General features: G+C 43.1%; 1 protein-coding gene across 11 annotated transcripts in view; it reads left to right on the top strand.

The window, feature by feature from the left end:
* ARID1B (AT-rich interaction domain 1B) overlaps nucleotides 1-24382 on the top strand; it is a 396315-nt gene that overhangs the window by 107467 nt on the left and 264466 nt on the right. For all 11 annotated transcript variants that reach the window (XM_053668769.1, XM_037126070.2, XM_037126073.2 and 8 more), the window contains one exon: nucleotides 12252-12401. In XM_053668769.1, coding sequence (XP_053524744.1) covers nucleotides 12252-12401 — 150 coding nt within the window. The remainder of the gene's footprint in view (nucleotides 1-12251; nucleotides 12402-24382) is intronic.

The following is a 24382-nucleotide window of genomic DNA, read 5'->3' as shown; positions in this document are numbered from 1 at the left end:
AGCAGAATATGCTGAAAGTGCTACATATCTTCTTCCATCTTCAGTGTTAAAATGGCAGCACAAAAATTTACTGATTTTGATTTTTTTTTTTAATACACACCGATATAATAGTTGTCACAGTGCAATCCAACAAAATTGTTTCGAATGAAGTTAAAGACACCTACATGGTGCTCGAGCCATTGTGCGGAAAAAACGCATTGGGCACTGTGGCCAACCCGACAGAGGCTGTAGACAGAGGGGCACCCGGCCCCCTCACCCTCGGAGGGTGAGCTGGGGACTGTGGGCAATGATATAATTACTTACTTCCATTAAAAGAAGATACAACTTTGAAGCTGTGCTAAGAAATCACACACACATGCTCACATGTGCCAGTATGTGCACACGATTAAGGACTTGGTGTGCATGGTATAAAACCCCCAAGGTAGAAGGACCCTGTTGAGAATGGTCTTGCTCGTCCCGTACCCCCACCATCAAGTTCACCTCCATGGAAGATACCAGTCGCTTGTCTTTCCTTTGGCTGATGTAAAATTTGGCTGTACCGTGGTAAACCCGTTTGCTCCGTAGATACCTCAGACGGGGACGGTCTGTTCAGCCTCATGTTCACCGCCCGTGTTTCAGCCTCGCGGCTGCGGAGTGGACATTGCAGCCACAGCAGAAGCCATCTCTGAGGTTCTCTGAAATGCCCCTTTGGCCCACCCGGTTTGGCAGCTGGGTTTGTGTAGGAAAGTGGGAAAGCTCTTGGCTCCTCCCTGTGCTTCATAGACACAGAAATCTCTGGCCAGGGGGCAGCTGGGCAAGACGCTTCTCTCCATCCCCGCAGCCGTGCTGGCGTGTGGGAAGCAGTGTCCTTACTGAGCACGTGGACCACGTGGGCGGTTTTCAGAACAGGAAGCGACTGCAGCCTGACACTCACACTCACTTTAAAGTGTCACTAGGAAACCCTGCTGCCCTAACGTGTGTTAGGTTCTGCTGTATTGTTCTGATTTTTATTTTGTAATCTTTTAAAAATTGAGACAACTAGAAGATTATACTTACTGATTCGGAACTACCTGTGGCGGTTTGGGCAATAATATAACAAGAAAGATCATTGTTTTCCAATGAGGCGTAGTTGTTACTGGGTAAATGACATCATGTGCCTCTTTTCGTGGAAAAGTACTTTCTGGGATGGGGATAACGGCACCCCTGTGAGGCAGCACAGGCCTTTTCCTTTCTTTATTTTATTTTCAAGTCACTTTTTCCTGGAAATTGTTGCTTCTGTTAGCAGAACTGGCCTGCTTGTTGCTGTAGATGCCCCAGAGCCCGTCATTTCTCTGTGCTTTCTGTGACCTGCACTGAAACAGAACTTGGTGCCAGTCATGTGGGTGCATTTCCTGGTTGGGCTTCTCCAATTTCAAAATGACCTCATAGGTTTGGGATGGAAAATGCCTTTTGTTTTTTAAAACGGCGATGCCCACAGCCCAGATGTCGGAGCTCTCGCGTCCCACGTGTGTGGGGCACGCAGACCCAGGATGAGCGTTTCTTGCGCAGGACGACCTGGGAGAGACGCTGGCCCACTCATTTCACGTGGCGGCTCTTGGCTTTTTGGAAGAGCTGTGCGAATTAACCATCTTCTGCTCTCGGGCACCCTGGCCCGCACCACATCTGTATATGTTGGGAGTACGTTCCTATTTTAGCTGAAGTTTTTAGGATGCGATTACTGTGCTCTGTGTTACAGACATACTTTCTCTCTGAAACTGTAATTTTTTCCTGTTATATTCTGTTTTATCAAAAAGTGCACTGTAGACTTTATAGGACTGTGACAGCAAATGCCCTTGATGGATCCTTGGTAGGAAAGTGTTCTAAAGTGCATAATTAGGGCCCTTGAGCATAAAACTACAATTACACTCTTGTGTGTTAATTTTATGTACAGTAAAACTTTAGCTCAACACTGGTTATAAATGAGAGGAAGCTTCTTTTTTAAAATTTTATTTATTTATTTACTTTTGCCTATGAATGCTGCATCTTATGACTACTCAGATGGAATCCTCTCTAGTTGGCCGACCTGGATGGAGAGGTGAAATCAGCTGTGGTTGGGAGATAGAGGGGGAGACAGACCGTGCCTAGAGGTTCCTTTCCAAAAGGAACTGAGGAGGTAATCTTACTTTGCTACAGCTGTGCTTGCTGGGCCTTTGGAATCATTCGTGCTGTTCCAGCGATGGTTGTGCCTCGGAGACCAACCAAGTGGGAGCAGTTTAGATCAGCCAGTGAAAACAGTCGGGTCACAGAGCAAGCTGGAGAGCAGCTGACAGGGGAATCTTTTATGTGTTGGAAAAGAAGCTTTGGCTTGTGCTGGTGGGCCATACATTTGCTAACCACACTCTGTACACTAGCACGAGGGGCACTCCTTGAAGCTTGCAGTTAATTTTAGGAAAGCTAGAGGATGTACCACTTTACAAAACGGATAATAATGTTTCTGAACTTGTTACCCTCAAGAGGTAGCATGAACTAGAAATGTAAATTGAGAAGGGTATAAATAAATTTGTGGATAATAGAATGATGGCGGTTATGAAGAGGAAGCAAAGGCTGTCGAGGACGTGTCTCTGAGTTTGGGAAATTGAGGTCATGAGCCAGACCCCGTTTAGTCCCACGGCTGTATAGCAAGCACATTTGCTCTTCTGAATGTTGGTCTGACCTGGCATTCGCTTAAGCTGTGATTCGCTGAATATGGAGCAGTGGGACTTAGAATAAACAGTGAAATTTTGCAAGCAATTAATTATTGTAAAGAAATCTGAGAGAGATTACGTGTATATTATTGTCACTGTTACTTATTTCATACAATTTAATGTTGTGTGTACCTGTTAAGGAAGTGTTAGAAAACAAACTGGTCATGTAAAAAGATTTATTACTGATGACACATGAAAACTTTTCAACTTTGTTTCATAAATCAGAAAGTAAATTTTTCAGTAGGCATTTTTAAAGGTTTTAAGCTAGAGGAGCCCTGACCGATGTGGCTCAGTGGATTGAGCACTGGCCTGTGAACCGAAAGGTCGCTGGCTCCGTTACCGGTCAGGGCACAGGCCCGGGTTGCGGGCTGGGTCTCCAGCCAGGGGTGTACGAGAGGCAACCGACCGATGTTTTGCTCCTTCTCTAGTACACTCCCTTCCCCTCTCTCTAAAAGTAAATAAATAATTTAAAAAATTTTAAAGCTAAAGGCTGCAGGGGATGGTTAAAGTAGCCAGATATGTTGGTTATATTTCAGTCTTGTAGAACAACAGCCCCCTCTGTGGCCCAGAAGTTGTGTCGGGAGCAAGGGCACTGAGTCCACGGGGAGTGGGCTCCAGAGCAGTGTGCGCTGTGTGGCTGGCTCGTTTGTGTCCGTGGCCACCAAGTCCGTGCTGGGGCTGAAGACATCGTCTGACTTTGGAATGCTCTGCCAGCTCCTCCTTCCACCCCGGGTTGTCTGTTTTCTGTTGCTCACGGGGAGCTGGACAGAGTTTGAAGGACTTCAGCTGTAGTATGCAATGCATACAGTAAGTGCTCAATATGTGTCTGTTGATTGTTTCTCATTTTTCAAGCATGAAGGAGTAATTTCAGGAAATTGTGTAGGTTTTTTTTTTCTCCCTTAGTCAAGCCCGAGGATAAGATTTTTCTTTTTAAAACAAGAAAATGGGGAAAAAAGCGCAACTGAATTGCTTAGATGTCTCAGTTGGGAACTTAGCTTAAGGGACTGTAGATTGTGGAGCAGATGTAGGATTTTGACCTTGTAAACTTTATTTATTACCTTCTGGCACATTATTTTTGACTGGACATGTTGACATAATAAAATTTCCTCATGCACTTGTTCCAGCCACACACTGGCAGAGTGTCTGTGTTCCTAGCTGTGGGGAATTTTCAGTCTGTCTCTTATGCGTGAAAAATAGTGTTTGATCTTTCTGCGCATTTGGAAGCCAGCAGATTTGCCACAGTAACGACTAAAATGTAGCTGTTCCCATCTTAGGATTTTTCCCATGCTTTTTTGCCTTTTCATTTTGTAGCATTTACCTGGAGGGGCTCAAACCTATGATGAAAAACAAAAATTAAGGAGGCTTCTGCTGTTAAAGACAAATTGGTATAATATACTTTTTGATGACTCTTAGAAAGACAGCAATAAATAATCCAAAATAAATTGCATTTTGTTCTAGATTCATGAAAAACACTGAGTAGGTTTAAGAAATGACGGATAACATTGTGTTGTTATTCTTCTAGGCTATTCTTTACTCACATCACACACAGAAACAGTTTCATGCGCAAACGCAGCATGTGCATGCACACACACACACACACATGCTTTTGTAACCTGCCATCCTTTAACTCCACTTCAGTAATCCATGGACAGACCTTGTTATTAAATGTTTATCCACAATCAAATTCTTTAATTTTAAATGGCTCTGTGCTCTTTCGTTGATGCCTCCACCTTTATTTTACCCAGTCTCTACGGATGATCATCTAGCCTGTTTCCTTGTTTTCGAGGGAGGGTTTTACCATGGGGTGCATCGAACTCCGGCCATACGTATCTTTTGCATACGTGTTTTGTATTTTTCTTAAGATAAATTCTTTTTTAAAATTATTATTACTAATATTTTTATATTTTATTTATTTATCTTTAGAGGGGAAGGGAAGGAGAGAGGGAGAGAAACATCAATGTGTGGTTGCCTTTCGTGCGTCCCCTGCTGGGAACTGGCCTACAGGGAACCGGGCCTGCAACCCAGGCATGTGCCCTGACTGGGAATCGAACTGCGATTGTCTGGTTCGCAGGCCCGCGCTCAATCCACTGAGCTACACCAGCCAGGGCTAAGATAAATTCTTAAAAGTTGAATTCTCGGTTAAAGGGCTGTTGTTTCTCTACATATTGTGTCTTGCCTTAGATATTTGAATTTGCACACTCACCAGGCTTATTTAAATTTGCCCAACTGCTGTATAATATTTTGGATTATGTAAAGTGAAAAATATGAAAATCTCTTGTTAAATGCCTAGGAACATTTATTTATTATCAACCAGGAACTTTATATCTAGGGTTAAGTAAGGCAGGAATGTTTTTTATGTAAAAAATATAAAAATAGGAGGAAATTTAGATGTTACTTTTGTAATTAAGTATATATACATACATTGCCAGTATTTTTTAAAAAGTCCTCACCTGAGGACCTTTTTGTATTGCTTTCTTTAGAAAGAGAGAAAGGGAGAGAGGAAAAGAGAAACACTGATGTGAGAGGGCAACATTCACTGGTTGCCCTCTCGCACGCACCCTGATTGAGGATCGAACCTGCAACCCAGGTGTGTGCCCTGACTGGGAATGGAACCTGCAACCTTTTGGTCTATAGGATGACGCTCCAACCAACTGAGCCACAGCAGCCAGGGCCCACTAGCATTTTTTAAAGTTACAATTTACATACAATAAAATGCTCAGGTGTGAAGTATATATTTTCATTAGTTTTTGACAGATACATTTATCCACAAATCCACCACCTCTATTAAGTTTCAGACTCATCACTCAGAGTTTTCTCCTGTCTTCTGGCCGGTCCCCATATCTTACAACCACCAGTGCAACTTCCGTCACTGTAAATTAATTTTGCCTGTTTTTGAATTTTACGTACACAGATTATACAGTCTGTTGAGTATACGTACAGTTTATATAGTTCCGAAGGAACGTGTAGACACCAAACCCTGCTGTGCTGCTCAGGACAGAAAAGCTGTGCTTTTCAGGTCCTGTGACCTGAAACTGCTGTGAACATTATATAGAGTAGAACAGTTGGTCTTCGCAAAGAAGAAGTTGGGCCCTTACCTTATACCACATGCAGAAATTTCCTCGAAATGGATTACAGCATCTAGACACAAGAGATGAAGCTATAAAATTGTTAGAAGAGAACAGGAAAGCCTCATGACATTGGCTTTGGCAATGATTTCTTGAATGTGGAACCAAATGCACGGGCAACAAAACAAAAGACAGATAAGTTGGACTACGTTAAAATTAAAAGCTTTTGTTTATCCGAGGACTCAATCAAGAGAATGAAAAGGCTACCCACAGCATAGAAGAAACTATTTGGAGATCAAATATCACATAAGGGACTAATGTCTATAATATGTAAAAAACACCCTTACAACTCAACAACAAACACCAACCTAATTGAAAAATGGGGAAAGGACTGGGAGACAGTTTTTCAAGGAAGATAAATGAATGGCCAAAAAGCATGTGGAAAGATGCTCAACGTCACTAATCATTAGAGAAATGAAAGTCAGGCTCACAGCTAGGTGTGATACCTCCTCACATTCACTAGGCTGGGCATTACGCAACAGGCAGAAAATATCAGCAGTAATGTCCAGGATGTGGGGAGTGTGGAGCCCTTGCGTGCTGCTGGCAGACAGAAAATGGTAGAGTCCCCGTGAGAAACAGTGTGGCGGTTTCTCAGAAAAATTAAACCTAGAGCCACTGTGTGATCCAGCTGCTCCACCCTGAGAATATCTGAAAGAAGTGAAAGCAAGCACTGGAACGTATGTGTATGCCATGCACGTAGCCCCGTTACTCACAATAACAAAAGGCACCAGCAACCCGGTGTCCACAGTGGAGGGCTAGATAAACGACATGTGGCATAAACTCACAAGGGAGTGGTTTTCAGCCTCATCAAGGAGTGGAATTCTGATGCTATAACGTGAATGAACCTTGAAGGCATTGTGCTAAGTGAAATAAGCCAGACACGGAAGGACAAATATTACAGGATTATTCTTACGGGAGGTACCTAGAGTGACCAAAGTCATGAAGGAGCAACGCAGAATAGTGGCTGGCAGGGGCGGGGGGGGGGGGAGTAGGGGAGGGTGGGTGCAGGGTTTCCGTCGGGGTGGTGAGGCCCTGGAGGTGGATGTGACAGTGGGTGTGCGATGGTGTGAACCCGCGCGACGCCACTGAGCCGTCCACTGCAGAGTGGTTGGAAGGGTGCCCTTTATGTTATGTGCGTCTTACCACAGTGAGAAAAGAACAGTCGGTCTTTTGTCCAGGGAGAGGAGTGCTCCTCCCCTTGCATAGCGTCCAATCAGGACGCTGGAACTGGGAAGTGGGGAGTTTTACCTCTGTGAGGCTGTCTGTGTTGGCCTTTAGGCCAGTGTCATTCTTTTGATCTTTAACTGTTTCCCTCCAAAAGGAAGGACAGGCTGATCATGTACATAGATTCAGATAAGGCAGAGGTGACGGATCCGTAACCGAAACTAAGGTATGTTTTCCTACCATAACTGTCCAGCTCACATCGAAGTGGGTTATAATTTCTGTTCCCAGTGTTTTTATGAGCTGTTGTAGAGACAGAACATTGGACTGGACCAGGGCGTAGCCCAAGGCAGAAAGCTCTTACATTTATGTGTCAGTGGTGTGCGATTTGCAGCAGGTGATTTACGTGCTGATTCCCGAGGTTCAGCCTGCAGATACTCAGCTGTTGCTGCGGGGCTGCGGGCTGGGAGTTCTGAGGGCCCCAGGGGCTGCCTTGTGGAGGCTCCGCCTCCCTGGAATTTCACATCCGGGGGTGCGTGGTGTGCTTGCAATCAGATGCACCAGAGAAACAGCGGACTTAAAGAGGAGGGGCTTCTTAACTCTTTAAGGATTTCACAGGTCCTTTAATGTGTTAATTGGCGTTATGTTTTATTTTTATAGTGCATGTATTCCTGGAACATTTTTGACTATAGGTCTTGTTCCTTGTTAACTTCGTTAGATTAGTGTTCCCTGCAGGAAAGTACAGAGAAACGCTGGCATTGACGTGCCTCCCTCAGAGACTGGCTGGTCCACAGGAAATTTAGAAGACCCCGATGAAGTCTTTATCTTGGAGTGGCGTTTGGGGGGGTGTGGTGGCGAGTGGTCCTGGAGCACAGCCCTAGCTGGGACTCTAAATAAAGTGGCGGAGCAGCACCCCTCTGTCCAGCCCTCCCTGGGTCTTCTGCGGGGGGAAGAGGGGGGCGCCGCAGCCTCTCCTGTGACTCTTCCACTGGCTGGTGGTGCTGGAACCTGGGATGTGGTGGAGGCAACGCCTTCTTCAGTTTAAATTGCGAAATAATCAGGCGCACAGAAAAGCACAGAAACAAATATGGTAGACACTTGAGTAACTACAGTAAGGTTATAGGTGTTGTTAACATTTTGCTGTCTCGGCTTCTCTCTTTTTTAAAGGGAAAAAATGCAAGGCTGACGGTCCACCCTCTTTTTTCCCCCTCCCCTCTCTAGAGAGGATCATATATTTCCTTTTCAGTGCATGGCGTGTTTTTGTAGTTGGACTGTATATATTATTTTCATAAACAATATGTACTATTGTGTATTAAAATTTACATAAATGGTATCATGTTGAATTAACATGCACTTATTTTGTTGCTTTCTTTTTAAATTCAGCATTATAATTTTTAGATTTGAACTGTTTTGATATGTGGGTCTTACTACTTTGCTTTTTTTGAATGCTGTATAGAATTCTATTGTGTGACTACAGCAAAATGCGTTTCTCCATTTACCTGTGGTGGCAGGGTTTGATTGTGCTCTCTTTCTGGCCTCCGTAAGCAGTTACATCGGGTGTCCTTGTGGGGACTCAGTGAGGGTGTCTTTGGCATGAATTTATTCACGAGGGGAATTGCTGGCCTGTAAGTCAGTGCACCTTTAAACTTTGTGGGTCAACTGCTTTTTAAATATTTTTTTTAGGAATAAAAAGGGGAGGATGAACCTTGATTATTTCTTCAGTTTTGGGGTGTGAGCATAAAGTTCAGGGTTAGGTGAAGTGAAAAGCGGAGCCTGGAACTCTGCACATTTAACGTGATACACGGATGTGCAAGTTAATACTCAAATCCTTCATCCAAATAGTTTCCTAAAGTAAATGTTAGAGTGAGTGAGTCATTTCTAGCTGTGCTTTTCCTCTCTAATACTATTTGAAAGCATTCATATTTCTTTGAAAATCAGAATAAAGTTTTTAGAAACAAGTGAAGTCAGTTCTGGTTTTTAAATAACAAGCCAAAGCTCTCATCCCAGGATTTTCTAGAGACGTCCTTTTAGTTTAGTTTAGAGATAATCTTTTTATTCAAACCGCGCTCTAAATCCAGTAGTTTGGACAGTAATGACTTCAAGGGTTAGCGGTGAACAGCCAAGGGCCTGAGGCTGCCTTGGGGTGAGGTTCAGTGTTTCCGGCTATTGGATGAAGCTGAACATAACGTGTATCAAAGATTTGGATGGTACAGGTGATTTCAGTTTTATAATGTGTTCGTTCATTGCTTTAAAATTTTTTACAACAGCTCAATTTATCATTCCACCGAACAACATCGTTCATTCATTCAACAAACACTTAGGTCTGGCCGGCCCTCTTCCAGGAAGCCTACGGTGAGTGTGGAAGCTGAGTCTAGTGAGGAGGACAGACGTAAAGACACGAACTGAACCAGACCATCTCCCCTCTGGTGAAATAGAATCGGGGGCTGGCATGCAGATGGGGGAATCGGGGCTGGGCTGCTCAGGGAAGAGGCGAGGTCTGAGCCAGAAAGGCTTTGTACCCTCAGCCCTTAGCCCTCAGCCCGTGGTTCCAGGTGCTCGGTAATTCCTGGGTAAATCTCTCTTGCATGCAATAGTCTGGTAATCTCACTGACCCTGACTGTGGTTGAGAGCTAAGAGATAAAGAAAAAGACTCTCAGTAGCCAAAATCAATTTCACAAAGCAGTGAAAGCTCATGGACTGATCCTTTATTGTTTTAACAATGTAGTGGGTTTCTCAGTCCTCAGCAGATTCCATTGGGGATCACGTTCAGGGTGACAAGCAATGGCTGAATGCCTCACGGGCACGTGAGCAGACAGCACAGCGTGGGACGGGAGTCCACTCTGGGGCTGCATGGACCGCTGGCGGCACCAGCACTGGGTGAGGTCCCGGCCTGCTGACACGTGTTAGAATGACTGTTTGGTCGAAGCTGTCAGAAAAGCATATATTTCTTTGAAAGCCCTGCATCTAGATTGATTAAAACAAAAACAATATTGATCATTAAAGAATTAGACTTTAGTTCCAGACAGCTGAGGTATTATATTTAGAAATTGCTCTTTCAAGGCAAAACCTAGGGAATAGTTAATACTCCAGAGCTTCCACTGCAACCTGTAGTTTAATGAGTGATGGTAGCATCCATGGAGAACCCAAGCTGGATTGGTGCACGGCTGGTGATAGTGTTACTGTGGATTAGCAGAGCAGGTAGCCCCGGTGAGCAGATGGAGACGCAGGACGCGTATGGTGACGGTTGTCCGTGTTCCCACAGCTGGGGCACAGTGGTACTTGGGCTTAGATTTCCCACGTTTGGAACCCAGAGGTTCTTCCGCTGAACGAGAGCTGGTCACTTCTGTTCCGTCCTGTGGCTCCCACACAAGGGTGGCAGACTCGACAGTTGGCCCCAGGCCCCAGGCCTCACTGATCGCTGCCTGTGCCCTCAGTCACTGCATCCCGGGCTCAGAGCGATGAGGCACCAGGGTAGGTTAGTGCCGGAGGAGGCAGACCGTGGATCTAAAAGGAGAGCAAACAGGCTTTTACCCAGGGAAGGTGGTCGCGAAATCTCCCCAGCAGGTGTGTTTGATGGCTTCGCCTCACCTCTCCTGCGTTCTGCAGATTGCTGCTGCGGCTCCATCGGAGATTTGCCGACGCTCTCACTCCCCCACACTGCCTGCCTCTCGGGCCACTGCCCTTGCACCCCAACCTGCCCCAGAGCTTCCTAGGGCTGAAACAGATAAAGATTCTAGTGTGTCGTGACTGCCTGGTGTTAATTGACTCCTTCCAGAACATGCCCTGTTGTTGTTTCGCTTGGAAAATGAAACCCCCACCCCAAGCAACACTTCCATATTGTGCGTAAGTAAGGTTTCTGTAAACCAGAAAGTCAACATATTAAAGTGCAATTCAGAGGGGAGTCTGCTGGCTGTGTCGACTGAGCTTTGCAGTCATTTTAACACCGGCAAAAAGTGTTATCCTAACTGCTTCAAATCAAACTGCAGAGACGCTTGTGTGAAATATAGTATTAGATATCAAATCAAACATATGGGTGTTGAACGGAAGGATATGTGTTGTGGGTAGTCCATGGTATTTTAGCATGTGGAGTTGTATTTTATGGAAATTCTTTGGCTTGGCTTATGGCAGGGACATACATTCATTATGAGATATCAAGCTGCAAAATAAATAAAAGCAAAGCCTTCAACTGTGCTGCTAAATGGTTTTCAGTACAAACTCGTCTGCTCATCTGACGTAGGGTCTGTGTGACGAGAGGCGTTTGGGAGCCATCATGGGCCGTGCGCTTTGGGGTCGCTGCTGCCAGGTCTTAGAAATAATGATGGGTTCAAAAAAAGGATGAACTTTAACTGTTTGCATTTTTTCCCCTTTTACTTCATTGTGTGTGTCATGAATTACAGTGCTAATTGATCTTAGAGGCAAAGCATGTAATATTTGTTTTCTTTCACCATTCCCACTTTTTGTCATTCAGTAGGTCTGTAGTGAGTTTGTTTCCTGAGTGTGTTGTCTGGAACTGATCAGTGAATTCGTAAGTGTGTGGCTTCACAGGGCTCAAGTGGTGTTAAGAGTGATTTCACCCTTTTTGTCTGTTGAGTGCTTTTTGGTATCTTTTTTCCTTCTTTTCCTCTCCAGCTCTCTCTTCCAATTAGAAAATTGGAATGAGAAATCTGTAAGTCCATAGATTTCTCATTTGGAAAAAAACACTTAAAAATTCAACAGTGTATGTATTGTATGAAGAAGGAGGATGTTTTTTGAGCAACGATTGCACAACTTTTTAGGCTCATTTAAATTGGAGATGGTGAAGACACATTGGAGGCCGTGTTTTTGCATCTCTCTCTCTCTCAGAGGTTTTTGCAGCTCAGTACACTCTGCTTGGCACCGTTACCTGTTCACCAGCTAGGAGAATGCTGTCCTCGTAGTAGGAATATCTTTCCTTGAAGAACTCACATTGATGGTTGTGTTATTTGATATTCATAGTATTATTGTAAAGCAATGTAGTTTTTTTTTTTTTAGCAAAATAGTCGACGAAATTGCTAATGTAACTACTGTATGTGATATTTTAGAGCAAATTATCTTTTGACTTCATTGATAGGACAGTTTGTGACTATAAGGCAAAATGTTGACCTATGTAAGGGAAAGACTTGAAAATATTGAATGCCATCGCTTAGCAGAGAACCCACTTCATGTTGCCAAATTGAGACCATGTTTGATTTCATCGAAGTGTACTTTTTGACTTTCTCGCTTTCTTTGCCTGACTTTTTGACAGATGCCTCCGCAGTATGGACAACAAGGTGTGAGCGGTTACTGCCAGCAGGGCCAGCAGCCTTATTACAACCAGCAGCCGCAGCCTCCGCACCTCCCCCCGCAGGCTCAGTATCTGCCGTCGCAGTCCCAGCAGAGGTACCAGCCGCAGCAGGTGAGCGCAGCGACCACTCTGCAGGCCTCCTATCACCCTCAGGCTCTGCATTTGGAGGCCAGACTGGGCTCCGAGGCATCTTCCTGTCCCATTTTCAACATTCTCTTCTCACTGGGGAAAAAAATGTCCTTTTCAGAAAATGCGAAACTGTAATCCAGTCTGAAGTGTTTGTTTATGGGCGGGTGACTGGGACTGAAGGGTGGGAAGGATGCTTAATTGCTTCTCACATTACTGGGCAGTGACAGCAGAAGATGTCAGTCTTTCCATGTTCTTTGTCACTGGTGCTCTGAATCCTTCAAGGAAGGGCTCTGTCACTTTGAGGCTGATTCATGAAAATGGTTTTATCGACCATTTACTCTTGCTAGTTGGCACGCATATTCCTGGTGTTTGTATCTTGAGCTCTGTTTTTGGTTTTTGTTTTAATGGCAGGCACTAGTATATCAAAACATTGTTGCTTTTGGCAGTGTTATTCTTCTTAAACTAGCTTATAAACATAATCACTTCAATTACAATATATTATAATACTAAAGGGAATCATGTACTTTAAGTATATTAAGCAGCTTCTAGTTTAAATTAGCCTCATTAAATACGCTTGTAGGTTATTGGGCTATATATTTCAGCTTACATGGTTTGTAGAAAAATAGTACATATGCATTTGGTAAAGTTATTCAATTGCGTCTTGTTTCAGAGATTGTCATTGAGTGATACTAACGTATCAGGAGCTGGGACTCCAACTGTGGATCCCAGTGCGACTTTCATTCATTCGCTTCCAGTCGTTAGCATCATAATGCAACTTTCCATTTTGGGTTTTTTTTTTTCCCTTTTGTGGGGTAGGGCTGATGAAGAGATGGGAAGACAGTGGCACTGATTATTCAGTTTTTAAAGTGCTTTTAACACATCTTGAAGAGATTGTTAAGGCTGAGCAAAATATATACAGATATGGAGCTTAATTTTAATCAATGCAGCTCATTTCTCACCTACTAACTTGGGTTTGTTGGAGTCTTCCCAGGTGCCTTTTATGTAAGAGTCCATAAAGGAGCGTATAGCTTTAACAAAACACGTGAAACATGTTAAATCCTGTCTTTGCATACATGATTTCAAAGTTTTGTTATTACGTAAAGGGATTTATAGAGGCAGGAATGTACATTATTTTTGAGTTATTTTTTTCTGGTCTTTTGGTGAAATGTGGGAAAATTAAAAAGCTTTCTCATTTCCTTTTAAGTAAGAAACCAGTATGTGGGTTTGTGAGCTGTAAAGTTACAGGCTTTTCAATGGCTTCCGGAACCTTCTTGGACTCTGTAGACACAGAAAGTTTTGTCATGTCATCAAAATTTAGGAGGGACTCAGAGGAGAGATTGTGTTACTCATTTCGCTTCGGTGTGCTGCATTAAAGCTCTCATTGTAGAACCGCTTTGATTAAGGACTCTGGGTGCCGCTCATTTCCTTCAAGACCAAGCTCAAAATCTACTTCCTTTCTGAAGCAGTTGCTGATGACTTCTGCCACATGGCAATTAGTTACTTAATATCCTTCACAGTTAAATATTTAAAGCATGCTACAGGTAAAATCTTACTTTAATGAATAGTATTTTAATGGGCTTAGTTTAGGTCTGTTTTATGCTTTGATTGGTACTGTCATTATGTCAGAAGTACTATATAAGCACGAGTTTTTAATGTAAATATTGCCAATTTTGTTTATTCTGAGAAAAATCAAACATTCCTCAAAGTGCTTTGGAAATATTTTCTTGTTTTCATACTCCCTAACTGTAGAATGCCTGGCATTTTTTCAGTTTCATTAAAATCATTATGGGACGAGCCGTGGAGGTCAGAGCCATGCAGGAACCCAGGGCTCTTGTTTAATAGGAAGAGTTTGTTTTTCAGGGAGTTTATGTTAGGATTAACTTAGAAAGTTTCTCTAGGAAGTGAGATCTTGTATTTTAGATAATAGTTAGCACCTCCAAAAGCAGAATAATTTCCCCAGATGTATCCCCAAAACAAAATAAAAACTGACCAATAGAATATTTTCAAAATCAAGCTGAATTTTAGTAAGAATTTGTAATACTGAGTTCACATACATTTAGAAACCAAAGCTCAACAGTATTTACTGTAATATGCCAGTTTTTTCATAACAGACAAAATGATTCTCTCTGTAGACTTTCCTTTTGTTTCCAGACAAAGCACACAGAGGTTTTACAGTTAGGAGTCAACCAGCAGATCACACTTTGAGTGTCCTGTCAGTGTGACTCATAAAAAGGCGATTTTAGGGTTCCACTGAGATTCCTTACTTCCAGACTCAGAGGGCAGGCTGACAGCTACCAGGGGGGTTAAGGGGTGCAGCGAGGGGGTTGCAAGTTGGGGATGGGGGTGTAAGGGGTCTAAATGGTAACAGAAAACAGACAATAAAGATTAAAAGGAAAAGATTCCTCATTTTGTGTCTCTGTTTTTAATGTGCAGTATTTTGAATAGTTAACACATTCATATGTTTCAGAACTTACAAAGTACGAGGAAAGGGTACAGATAAAAGTCTCCCACCAGTTTTTTTTTCCCCAATTCACCACCCACGCCATCTTCTGGCAGCTAACCACTTTATTAGTTCTTGAACGTCTTTCCGGAGTGTCTTTATTTAAATGGAGAAGCAGTATGTTGCACTTTAGTTCTTACCCAACTCTTACCCATATGGTGGCAATGCTCTAAAGCACTGTTTGAACTCGCCTGTGCTTTGTAGTCCCCCCTCCCCCACTCCCTTAAATGTTTCCTGTAGATCTTCACAAAGGAAAACATAAAGCAGGCCTTCATATAGCTTTATTCCATTTTACGAACATACCATAACTTCACCAATTCTCTTTTGGTGCACACTTATAGTGTTTTTACTTATTTGCAATTTAAACAATATTGCCATGATAAACTTTGAGTATGTGTTAGTTCATAAATGTGTAAGTATATCTGTAGGATAAATTCCTGGAAGCCACACTGCAGTTATAATTCTGGTAAATATTGCCAGATTGTTCCCCTAGGGCTCGTACCAACTTGTGCTCCACCATCGATGTGTGAGAGTTCTTGTTTCCCTACACATGTGCCAACGGCGCCGTGTTATGAAGCTTCTGGATTTTTGCCAATCCGCTAATGTAGTTTTAATTTGCATTTATCTTCTGATTGATGGTTAAGCATCTTATATATTTAAAAGTTGTTTGCATTTCCTTTTTTCTGGACTTTAAACCTGTATTTTTTAAATCTTAAAATTATCCATTTAGTTGTTGGTATTTAAAAAAAATTGATTTATGAAAGCTCTTTATATATTAGGGACCATGGACCTTTGTGGTTTAAGTTACTAACCACCATCCCTCATGTTATCATTTGTGTTTTGACATCAATAATGGGACCCTTTTTTTTTTGAGGGGGTTATGCAGAGGGGCTTTTAAGTTAAACAACTTTGTAGTCAATTATCATGCTTTTATTGTCTTTGGATTTTATTCTTAGTGGGAGGATGAGGCAGGCGTCCATACTTCAGAGTCACAAAGGAACTTTTCCATGTTATTTTATAGCAATTGCGTAGATTCATTGTTATATTTCTCTTATCCTAATCTGTGGAGAGAGGTATGCATCCAACTTAACTGTCTTTTTTCTGGATGGCTGCTTGCTTGTTTAAGTACTTTTCCCTGTGTGGCTATTTTATTAGGACTCTCCAGGAAGCAGAACCACTAGGATGTGTATATGGATGCACATCCGATTGGTTGGTATAAAGAGATTCGGTAGAAGTAATTGTCTTACCTGAGTATGGAGGCTGGCAAGCCCAAAATCCGAAGTGTGGGCCCACGGACCCTGCGGCAGGGAGTCCGAGGGCAGTTTGCTGGGGAGCCCTCTGGCCTCCAGGGCCCTTCTCTCTGTGGTCTCCAGATCTTCAGCTTGCTGGGTGTGGCACCCACCCCGCCCACCCCAACCGTGGAGTACAGTCTCTTTTGTGTCAGGTCCCTCATTTAGATGTTGATTTCATCCCCAAAACACTGCAAGTGACACATAGAATTAATCTTTTCTCAGTTGATTCGAAATGCACTTTTATTAGTTGTTCAATTTGCTTAGGTACAGTGTGAGAGATTATTCGGTGATTTTTTTTGTTCTTTTTTTAAAAAATTTTTTTTATTGATTATGCTGTTACAGTTGTTCTATTCCCCCTTTCATTCCCCTCCACCCTACCCCCCATCCCCACCATTACCCCCCCTTTAGTTTATGACCATGTGTCTCAAGTCGTTTAGATTCTATATTTCCCATGCTATTCTTGCCCCCCATCTATTTTCTATCTACTGTTTGTTCTTTTTTATTGGCCCTTCAATGAATGCACCAGTGGTATATGGTTTCCATTATATTTTAGTGTCTGGTAGGGTTAGAGTGTCTTCAGTCAGTTTTCTTTTTCAGAATTTCCTTGGCTATTTGTGTTTGCTTATTTTTTTCGTATAAGCTTTTTAGGTTTCACCATGCTTTGTCCTAAGACTTTTGTCTTTGTTGTTACTATAATTGGGTCTTTTTAATTATATCTTTTTCTGCGAAACAGACAATACTTATGAGAGAAGTAAGGTAAAGCACAGAGTAGAGCTTGTTTGAGCAGTTGCTGCCCTCTGAGCGCAGACCAGGAGAGGAGCGCACCTGCGGTGAAACGCCTTGAGTTGCTCAGGAGCCTCCTGGACATCCTGGGAAGGGGCGGGGTTGGGTCTGGACAGGGCGAGACGTGTGCTGTGCTGCGTGATTCCAAGGGGGACTCAGGAAGTGGGGGGTCTGTCCTGCGTGGTCTACTCTAAAAAAGCTGGGGGTCTTGGTGATTTATTTTTACCTTCTACGTGGAGGTAGGAGGGTTGGTACAGGGACAGGTCGTCATTGGTGAAGGAGCACCAGCCACTTAGAGAAAGACAGGAGAGGAGGGTGTTGAGTCATTTTGTTGTTAGAAAGTGAGCTCATCCGGGCCCACTTTCAGGTCTGGCGCTGTGCTGTGAGGATGCTTCCTTCACTCGGCTCGTGGGGCTTGTGGTCCTGGCCGGTTTTCTGTCCTCCCCACTTTCCCACTCCACCTTCCTCCTCTTCCGGGAAGACTTACCTCTTTGTTTCTTCACTTGTGTAGGTAGTTTGTAATTTCTTTCACAACATTCTTCAAAGGAGCACTGTTGTACTTCATATATATTTGTATAGACCTTTTATTTTTGTTGATATAGATTGCTTTTAAAAGTTCTGTTTTTCTCACTGTTGCTGGCATATACAAATATAACAAAATTTGTACACTACTTCTTTTGGTTCAGTGGCCCTTTAAGTTCTTATTAAATTCCATTAACTCTATCCTTTGTAGATTCTCTTAGGTTTCCTCAATTTAAAAAAAATGCTTTAAAAACGCCACCCCTTCCCATTTTTGTCTTCCTGCAGATTAGCTTCTCCAGCAAATTGTTTCAAAGAACTGTTAATTCTTTTATCATCTCTGCTTTTAAAAGAAGGCTTTCAGCATTTCATCATGAAATAAATATGCTGACTCCATTTTTCTTTTTTCTTCTTAGCTTTCCACTATTGGGCAAGGAAGTTCCCTTCTTTTTCTAGTTTGCCAAGAGCTTTTATCATGAATGGGTGCTGAATTTTATCTTTCATGTCTTTTTATGTCTTTGAGATGGTCATTTCGTTTTTCTCTTAATAATCTGTTACTGGGGTAAATTGTGTGTGTGTGTGTGTGTATGTGTGTGTGAGAAAATATAGGTGTTTTCAAGTTATCAATTTCTTCTTGAGTAGGTTATTTGTCTAAACATATCATCATATATCAGGACTTTATCCATTTTACCCAGCTTTTCAGGTTTAAGGTAAAGTTATTCTTAGTAGTCTTTATTACTTTAATTTCTGTAACATCCAGAATTAAGGCATTTTGAACTCATGTTTTTCCTTCTTTCTTTTATTCTTGATTCATCTTGTCAACAGTTCACCTTTCCAAAGCCACTTTGATCATTATCCTATTACGCATTTTTTTTTAGAGTTTGCTTACATTTTGTTTGTACTTTGGTTATTTCTTGCTTTTTGTTTTTCAGATGTATGTTTTTCTCTTCTGTTTAAAAAAATCAATTAAGGCACTGCCTAGCTGGTTTGAAGCCCTTTTGTCTGATAAAAACAAATATAAGACTAAAGATTTCTTCTTCAGTGCTGCTTTGGCTGAGTCTCTCAGATTTCGATATGCATTATTTTTGTTCTTTTTTAATTCTAGGAACTTCCTCATTTCTCTTCTTTTGTTGTTTTTCAAAGACAGTTTCACTGAGGCCTGGGTTTACCTTCTGTTCCTTCCGAGGGGTTGCCTGTAGGCCCTGGTCCTCTGGAACCATATTGTGTTTCACTTTGTAAGTTTTTGTTATTAAAAACGTTCTTCATATGCTGTTAATGAAACGATATAATGAAGGCTCACAGGCCTCTGTAATTTCTGTACTAACCCAGCCAGACCGGGACATCCCTGCTTACCTACCATTAGAAAGCCTGCACGGTGATTCTTTTCGAGCAGAACGCCATCAGGGCTGATGCTGTGGTTTGGTTCTTTTTACCTGAACTGCGCGCTCTCTCTTACCCCATCCCACTGGGGGCTTTGGGGTGTTGGAAAGCAGAGTCACTTGTCTTGTGAGATAACTGGGCTGATGGTTTTCTCCTGCTGTGGTTTGGTCCTTGAGCCCCTCTGCTTCCTGCCTGTTGCAGGTTAGAGCTAAAGGCTTGATGGTCACACGTTCTTGCTGTGGTGGTTGCAGGTCATGCCCGACAGGTAGGCCGCTGCTCCTGTTCAGCGGGCGGTCTGTGACCCTCCCTCTGAGGGAAGAAGCCTCGCGGTCCCTCCAGCCCCGGCCTTTCTAGTGGCCATCGGCAGTCTCTCGACTGAGTCTACAGGGACAGCTGGATGAAGACGAGCCTTCCCTACTGTACTCTGTTCAAATTCCTCACCACAGACTTAGTGTCAGACGGGCAGGCGGCTTTAGACTGCGGAGTCCGGGTGTCTCGGCACTCGCCATCACTGGTGGACATGGCTTGATGCCGTGAGTGCATGACATCAGGATAAACGTAATGCTCGCTGTGCCGCAGCAGTGGTGTTAAGATTGATCGGTGGGTTCGGGCGCTGAAGGATTCTGGGACCACGTTAAATGGAAGTTTCTTTGTGAGGTTTGGGGGGCCACACCAGTAAGTGTTCATTTTGACCAGAAACCCTGATGATAGTTAAACTGTGGTTGCTCATTCTCATAGGAGCCACTTTTAAATTCCTCTTCCTTTGGAGTATTAAGTACCAGACGGGTGTTTCCCTTTTCTGTTTAGTGGGTGTTCGTGCTCTTCGTGGAGAGGCGCGGTCTCATACTGTGCTCCCCCCGGGCAGGCCCCGCACTGCTGTTTTCCCTGGTCCCTGCGTAGTCCTCGAGCAGAAGGTTCAAGTCCATAGCGAAAGTCGGCTTCTGTCGCTCTTTCTTCCTGGGTTCCTGGCTTGCTTTCTGTGTGTATCTGATTCTACTCACATTTATGTCGTCTGTGGCTCATTTAAAACAGCACTTTATCCAATATTTGAGATCTTTTAATCAGTACACTTTTAGAATATCTAATCTGCTATACTGCTGGAACTGTTACTCTCGATGTTTCCTGGTTATTAGTTTGACAATCCCTTACACTGTTCAAAACTGCATAAGCGTGCAATAGAACAGAAAATTTAGAACATACAGCAAGAACATCCCCACTTTATAAGGAAACTTTTCTAATGCCTCCTTTATTCTTTCAAAATAAAAGACATAGATATTGCCTACACAAAGTTCATAGACAATATAGGTAACCTACACAGAATTTTTTAAAAAAGATTTTATTATTTATTTATCTTTAGAGGGGAAGGGAAGGAGAGAGGGAGAGAAACATCAATGTGTGGTTGCCTCTCGTGCGTCCCCTGCTGGGAACTGGCCTGCAACCCAGGCATATGCCCCGACTGGGAATCAAACCGGGATCCTCTGGTTCGCAGGCCCGCGCTCAATCCATTGAGCTACACCAGCCAGGTCACAGAATTTTAAAGGAGTCATAGTAATGCACTCACTATATATGGAAAAGGGAAAGGAAGGCAGCCTCTAATGAGATTTTGAATATTGAACTAAATAACTGCACAGGCCTGGCTGTATCAGGAGGCCCGGAAGGAGATGCTGGCCTGTGTGTGTGGAGTCCCCGTGCACCTGACAGCTGCACAGTGCCACGGAACAGGAGTGTCGTGTCACATCAGTAACTCCTGTGTCACGAGCAGGGTCCTTGGTGGTGACGTCTCTTTCTGAGATGATGCTGAGCAGCTCTGGTCAAAACCGAACAAAACAAAGTCTACTCTCCCCTCAATAGACGTGATAGTTCTAATCCTGGTGAAGTCAATATATGCCAAAATTATTTTAAGAAACTTTGAAGTCTTCCTTGACTCTTTTTCTTTCAAACCCTTTCTGTCTCCAAATTCTATTCGGCATCTGAGAATAACTTATTACCATATTTTGTTGTGTATGCTGCACACTTTTCCCCCATATTTTTTAGGGAAAAGTAAGGGTGCATGTTATACATGGGTATAATAATAGTTATGGTAATCTCGTGTTTAAGGTGCATAAAAACATGAGTTGCATTATCCACGGGGGGGCACATGATACATGAGAAAATACGGTAGTTCTGTTGCTGCCTTGTGTCAGGGCGTCCTGGTCTCCTAACTGCACTGTTCCCATTACCACCCATTAGTCCTCAGTGCACCTGCCCACTGTGGGCATGCGACAGCCGGATGCGCATTTTAAGGACCCGGTGTATCTTACCGAGTTCTCCTCTGGAAGGTGTTGATAACACAACCGACCCAACCAGCTCACTTACATACATTTTAATACTTATTCTCTGTTGGTTCTTATTTTGAGTTATTTTATTTATAGTCAGAATGGTACATAATTGGTTTTGAGCCCCAACAATGTTAAAGAGACTTTAGAATTCTGAATTAGTTATAAAATCTGCCTAATGTGGTACCAAGATCATTGACTGACTACATAACAGAATTTGACTTTATCAGTGAAGAAGTACACAGTCGGAAATTTATAATACTTTGCATAGTAGGGGAAGTCTTTAATGCTGTATGTATGTATGTAGCTTCTTGCCTTCCACTTCATTGTTTTGGGGTCATAAAGTGTTATGTGTGGCTTGGTTTCCTGGGTCGCTGGCCCCTCTTGGCAAGCTCTCATTATCTTCCTGTCCCCTCCTTGACTCTAGGTCGATTCACAGTCTTCGTCTTTTCCCTCTGATTCCTGTTCTGCTCCAGACCCACTCTCCTCACTGGAGAAGAAGTCCTGTTTACTCTCACGGCACAGGTTTGCTCTGGACCCCCACCCGCTGCCTCCCAAGGGCCACGTTCAGAGCCTCAGGCTGCATAGATGGAGTTGCCTGGTGTGCGGGGCAGGTGACGTCGCCGCCTCTGCCTCTGCCCTGGCGGTGTCCCTCCACTCCTCTGCTCCACTCCCAGGGCTGGGAGGGCGGCAGCCTTGCAGAACCCTCTCTCTGTTCTCAGGCTTCAGACTGCACTCTTTCCGTAGCCAGAAGAAGCTTTTTGTCCTTGAGAAGACTTGTAGGAGTTGAGTTTATTCAAGTGAGTCCCGGTTTATTTAAGAAGGAGAGAAGTGTCGAGATAGATTTTTAAAACCCCTAGTATAAAGGGGCGAGAGGATTTTAAACTTATCCTTTTGGGGTGCAGTTTTTCTTCCAACTGATAGAATTAGTTCAGGTCCTGAGAGAAATATCAGGTATTACGAATGCATACTTCTCAGGATAGAACTTTATCTTTTTATTATTCTTTTAACCTTATTGGGAAAATTTTGGAAGACAGAATGGTTAGAAGAAGCAAAATGTAAACCATTTATTGAACCTCTTTGTGCTTGGTAGTATCTTGTACGGTGGGAACCTGGTGATTAATGAGCCATCGTGCCCAAACTGGAGGAGCTCCAGTCCAGTAGAGGGGTCGCTGGGTACGGATATGATGGCACTACAGGAGCGAGGGGGTTGGGGCTGCGCCCAGGTGCTGGTGAATGGCTCTCAGGAGAGCTTGGAGAGTGAGCAGGTTTGCTTGTGAGAGAAGAAGAGCTAAGCTTGGGGTAGGACCTTTTTTTATTGTTGTTCTATTATAGTTACCCAATTTCCCCCATGCTCTCCTCTGTCCTCCCGCGTGTCCGTCTGTCCCCCCCCTTCCCACAGTCAGTCCCCACCCTGTTATTTGTGTCCATGGATCATTCATACTTATTCCTTGACTATAGACCCTTCCGCTTCTTTCCCCCCTTGTGCCCTGCACCCTCCCTTTTGGTCACTGTCAGTCTGTTCTTTGTTTCCATGCCTCTGGTTCTTTTTTGCTTATTTTATTGACTAGGTTCCATTTATAGTTGAGATCATATGGTATTTGTCCCTTACCACCTGGCTTATTTCACTTAGCATAGTGCTCTCCAGTTCCATTCATGCTGTCACGAAAGGTAGGAGCTCCTTCTTTCTTTCTGCTGCATAGTATTCCATTGTGTAACCACAGTTTCTTGATCCATTCATTTACTGGTGGGCACTTAGGTTGCTTCTAGCACTTGGATATTATAAATTTTGCTGCTGTGAACATTGGGGTGCATAGGTTCTTTTCAATTGGTGTTTCCGTATTCTTTGGGTATAGTCCCAGCAGTGGAATTGTTCAGGTCAGAAGGCAATTTCATTTTTAGTTTTCTAAGGAAATTCCATACTGTTTTCCACAGTGGCTGCACCAGTCTGCGTTCCCACCAACCGTGCACTAGGGTTCCCTTTTCTCCACGTCCTTGCCAGCACTTGTTTGTTGATTTATTAATGATGGTCATTCTGACTGGTATGAAGTGGTATGTCATTGTGTTTTTAATTTGATGGCTAGTGATGCTGAGCATCCTTTCATATGTCTCTGTACCCTCTGTATGTCCTTATTGGAGAAGTATCTATTCAGGTCCTTTGCCCATTTTTGAATTGGATTGTTTGTCTTCTAGGTGTTGAGTCATTTGAGTTCTTTACATATTTTGGAGACCAAACCAACCCTTGTCCGAGGTCATTGGCAAATTTGTTTTCCCGTATGGTTAGTTCCTTTTCCATTTTGATGATGTTTTCTTTTCTTTTTTTTTTTAAAATTAATTTTATTTAGTTATTTTTCAAGTACAGTTTTTTGTCTATTTTTCCCATCCCAGCCTCCCCTGCCCCTTGCTCCCCACCTCCCTCCCATTTCCACCCCCCTTAGTTCTCGTCCCTGTGTCCTTCCTATTTGTTCCTCCAAATCCCTCCCCCTTTTTCCCCTTAATTTCCCTTCCCCCTCCCCTCTGGTCACTGTCCCCTTGTTCTCTATTTCAGTGTCTTTGTTTTTTTTTCTGTTTGCTTGTTTGTTTTGTTGTTTAGCTTCCTATTAAAGGTGAGATCATATGGTATTTGTCTTTCAGCACCTGGCCTATTTCACTCCTATGCAGACGCTTTTAAATTTGATGTGGTCACATTTGTTTATTCTTTCCTTTATTTCCCTTGCCCTTGAGGATATATTGGTGAAAATGTTGGCGTGTGCGGTATCTGAGATTTTACTGGACCAGTTCTTGGTTCCTGAAAGTGGAGGTAATACGCAACCCTGAGTGGTCCCAAACTAGACTATAAGGTGGTTATGGAGTCAGGGTCATTAAGAAGGGACATACTACTTTTGCTCTTGGAACTGGTGACTTAATATTACTTTTCCTCAATGATTGAAAGTGAAATGAAAGGTTATTGTTTTATACGTTTTTAAACAGAATAGTGCCAGCCTGGCAGGCCATGGGTCACCATGGATCCATCCCACAGGCGTTGAAACAGGTGGAAGTCTGTGTAAACTTACATGTGAGTAGGTAGTTACAAATGTTAACATTATATATTCTAAAATGCTGCTTTATTTAGACATCTTCGTGGTCTGCCATTTCAACAGAAGATGTGGTAAACTGAAAGTAATTGGCAAATGG

This window comes from Artibeus jamaicensis, unplaced genomic scaffold, assembly GCF_021234435.1.
Source record: "Artibeus jamaicensis isolate MK-2021 breed Jamaican fruit bat unplaced genomic scaffold, CSHL_Jam_final contig_497, whole genome shotgun sequence".
Taxonomy (NCBI): domain Eukaryota; kingdom Metazoa; phylum Chordata; class Mammalia; order Chiroptera; family Phyllostomidae; genus Artibeus; species Artibeus jamaicensis.
The sequence above is the reverse complement of the archived record's forward strand: the minus strand, read 5'-3'. Positions and strand labels throughout refer to the sequence as shown.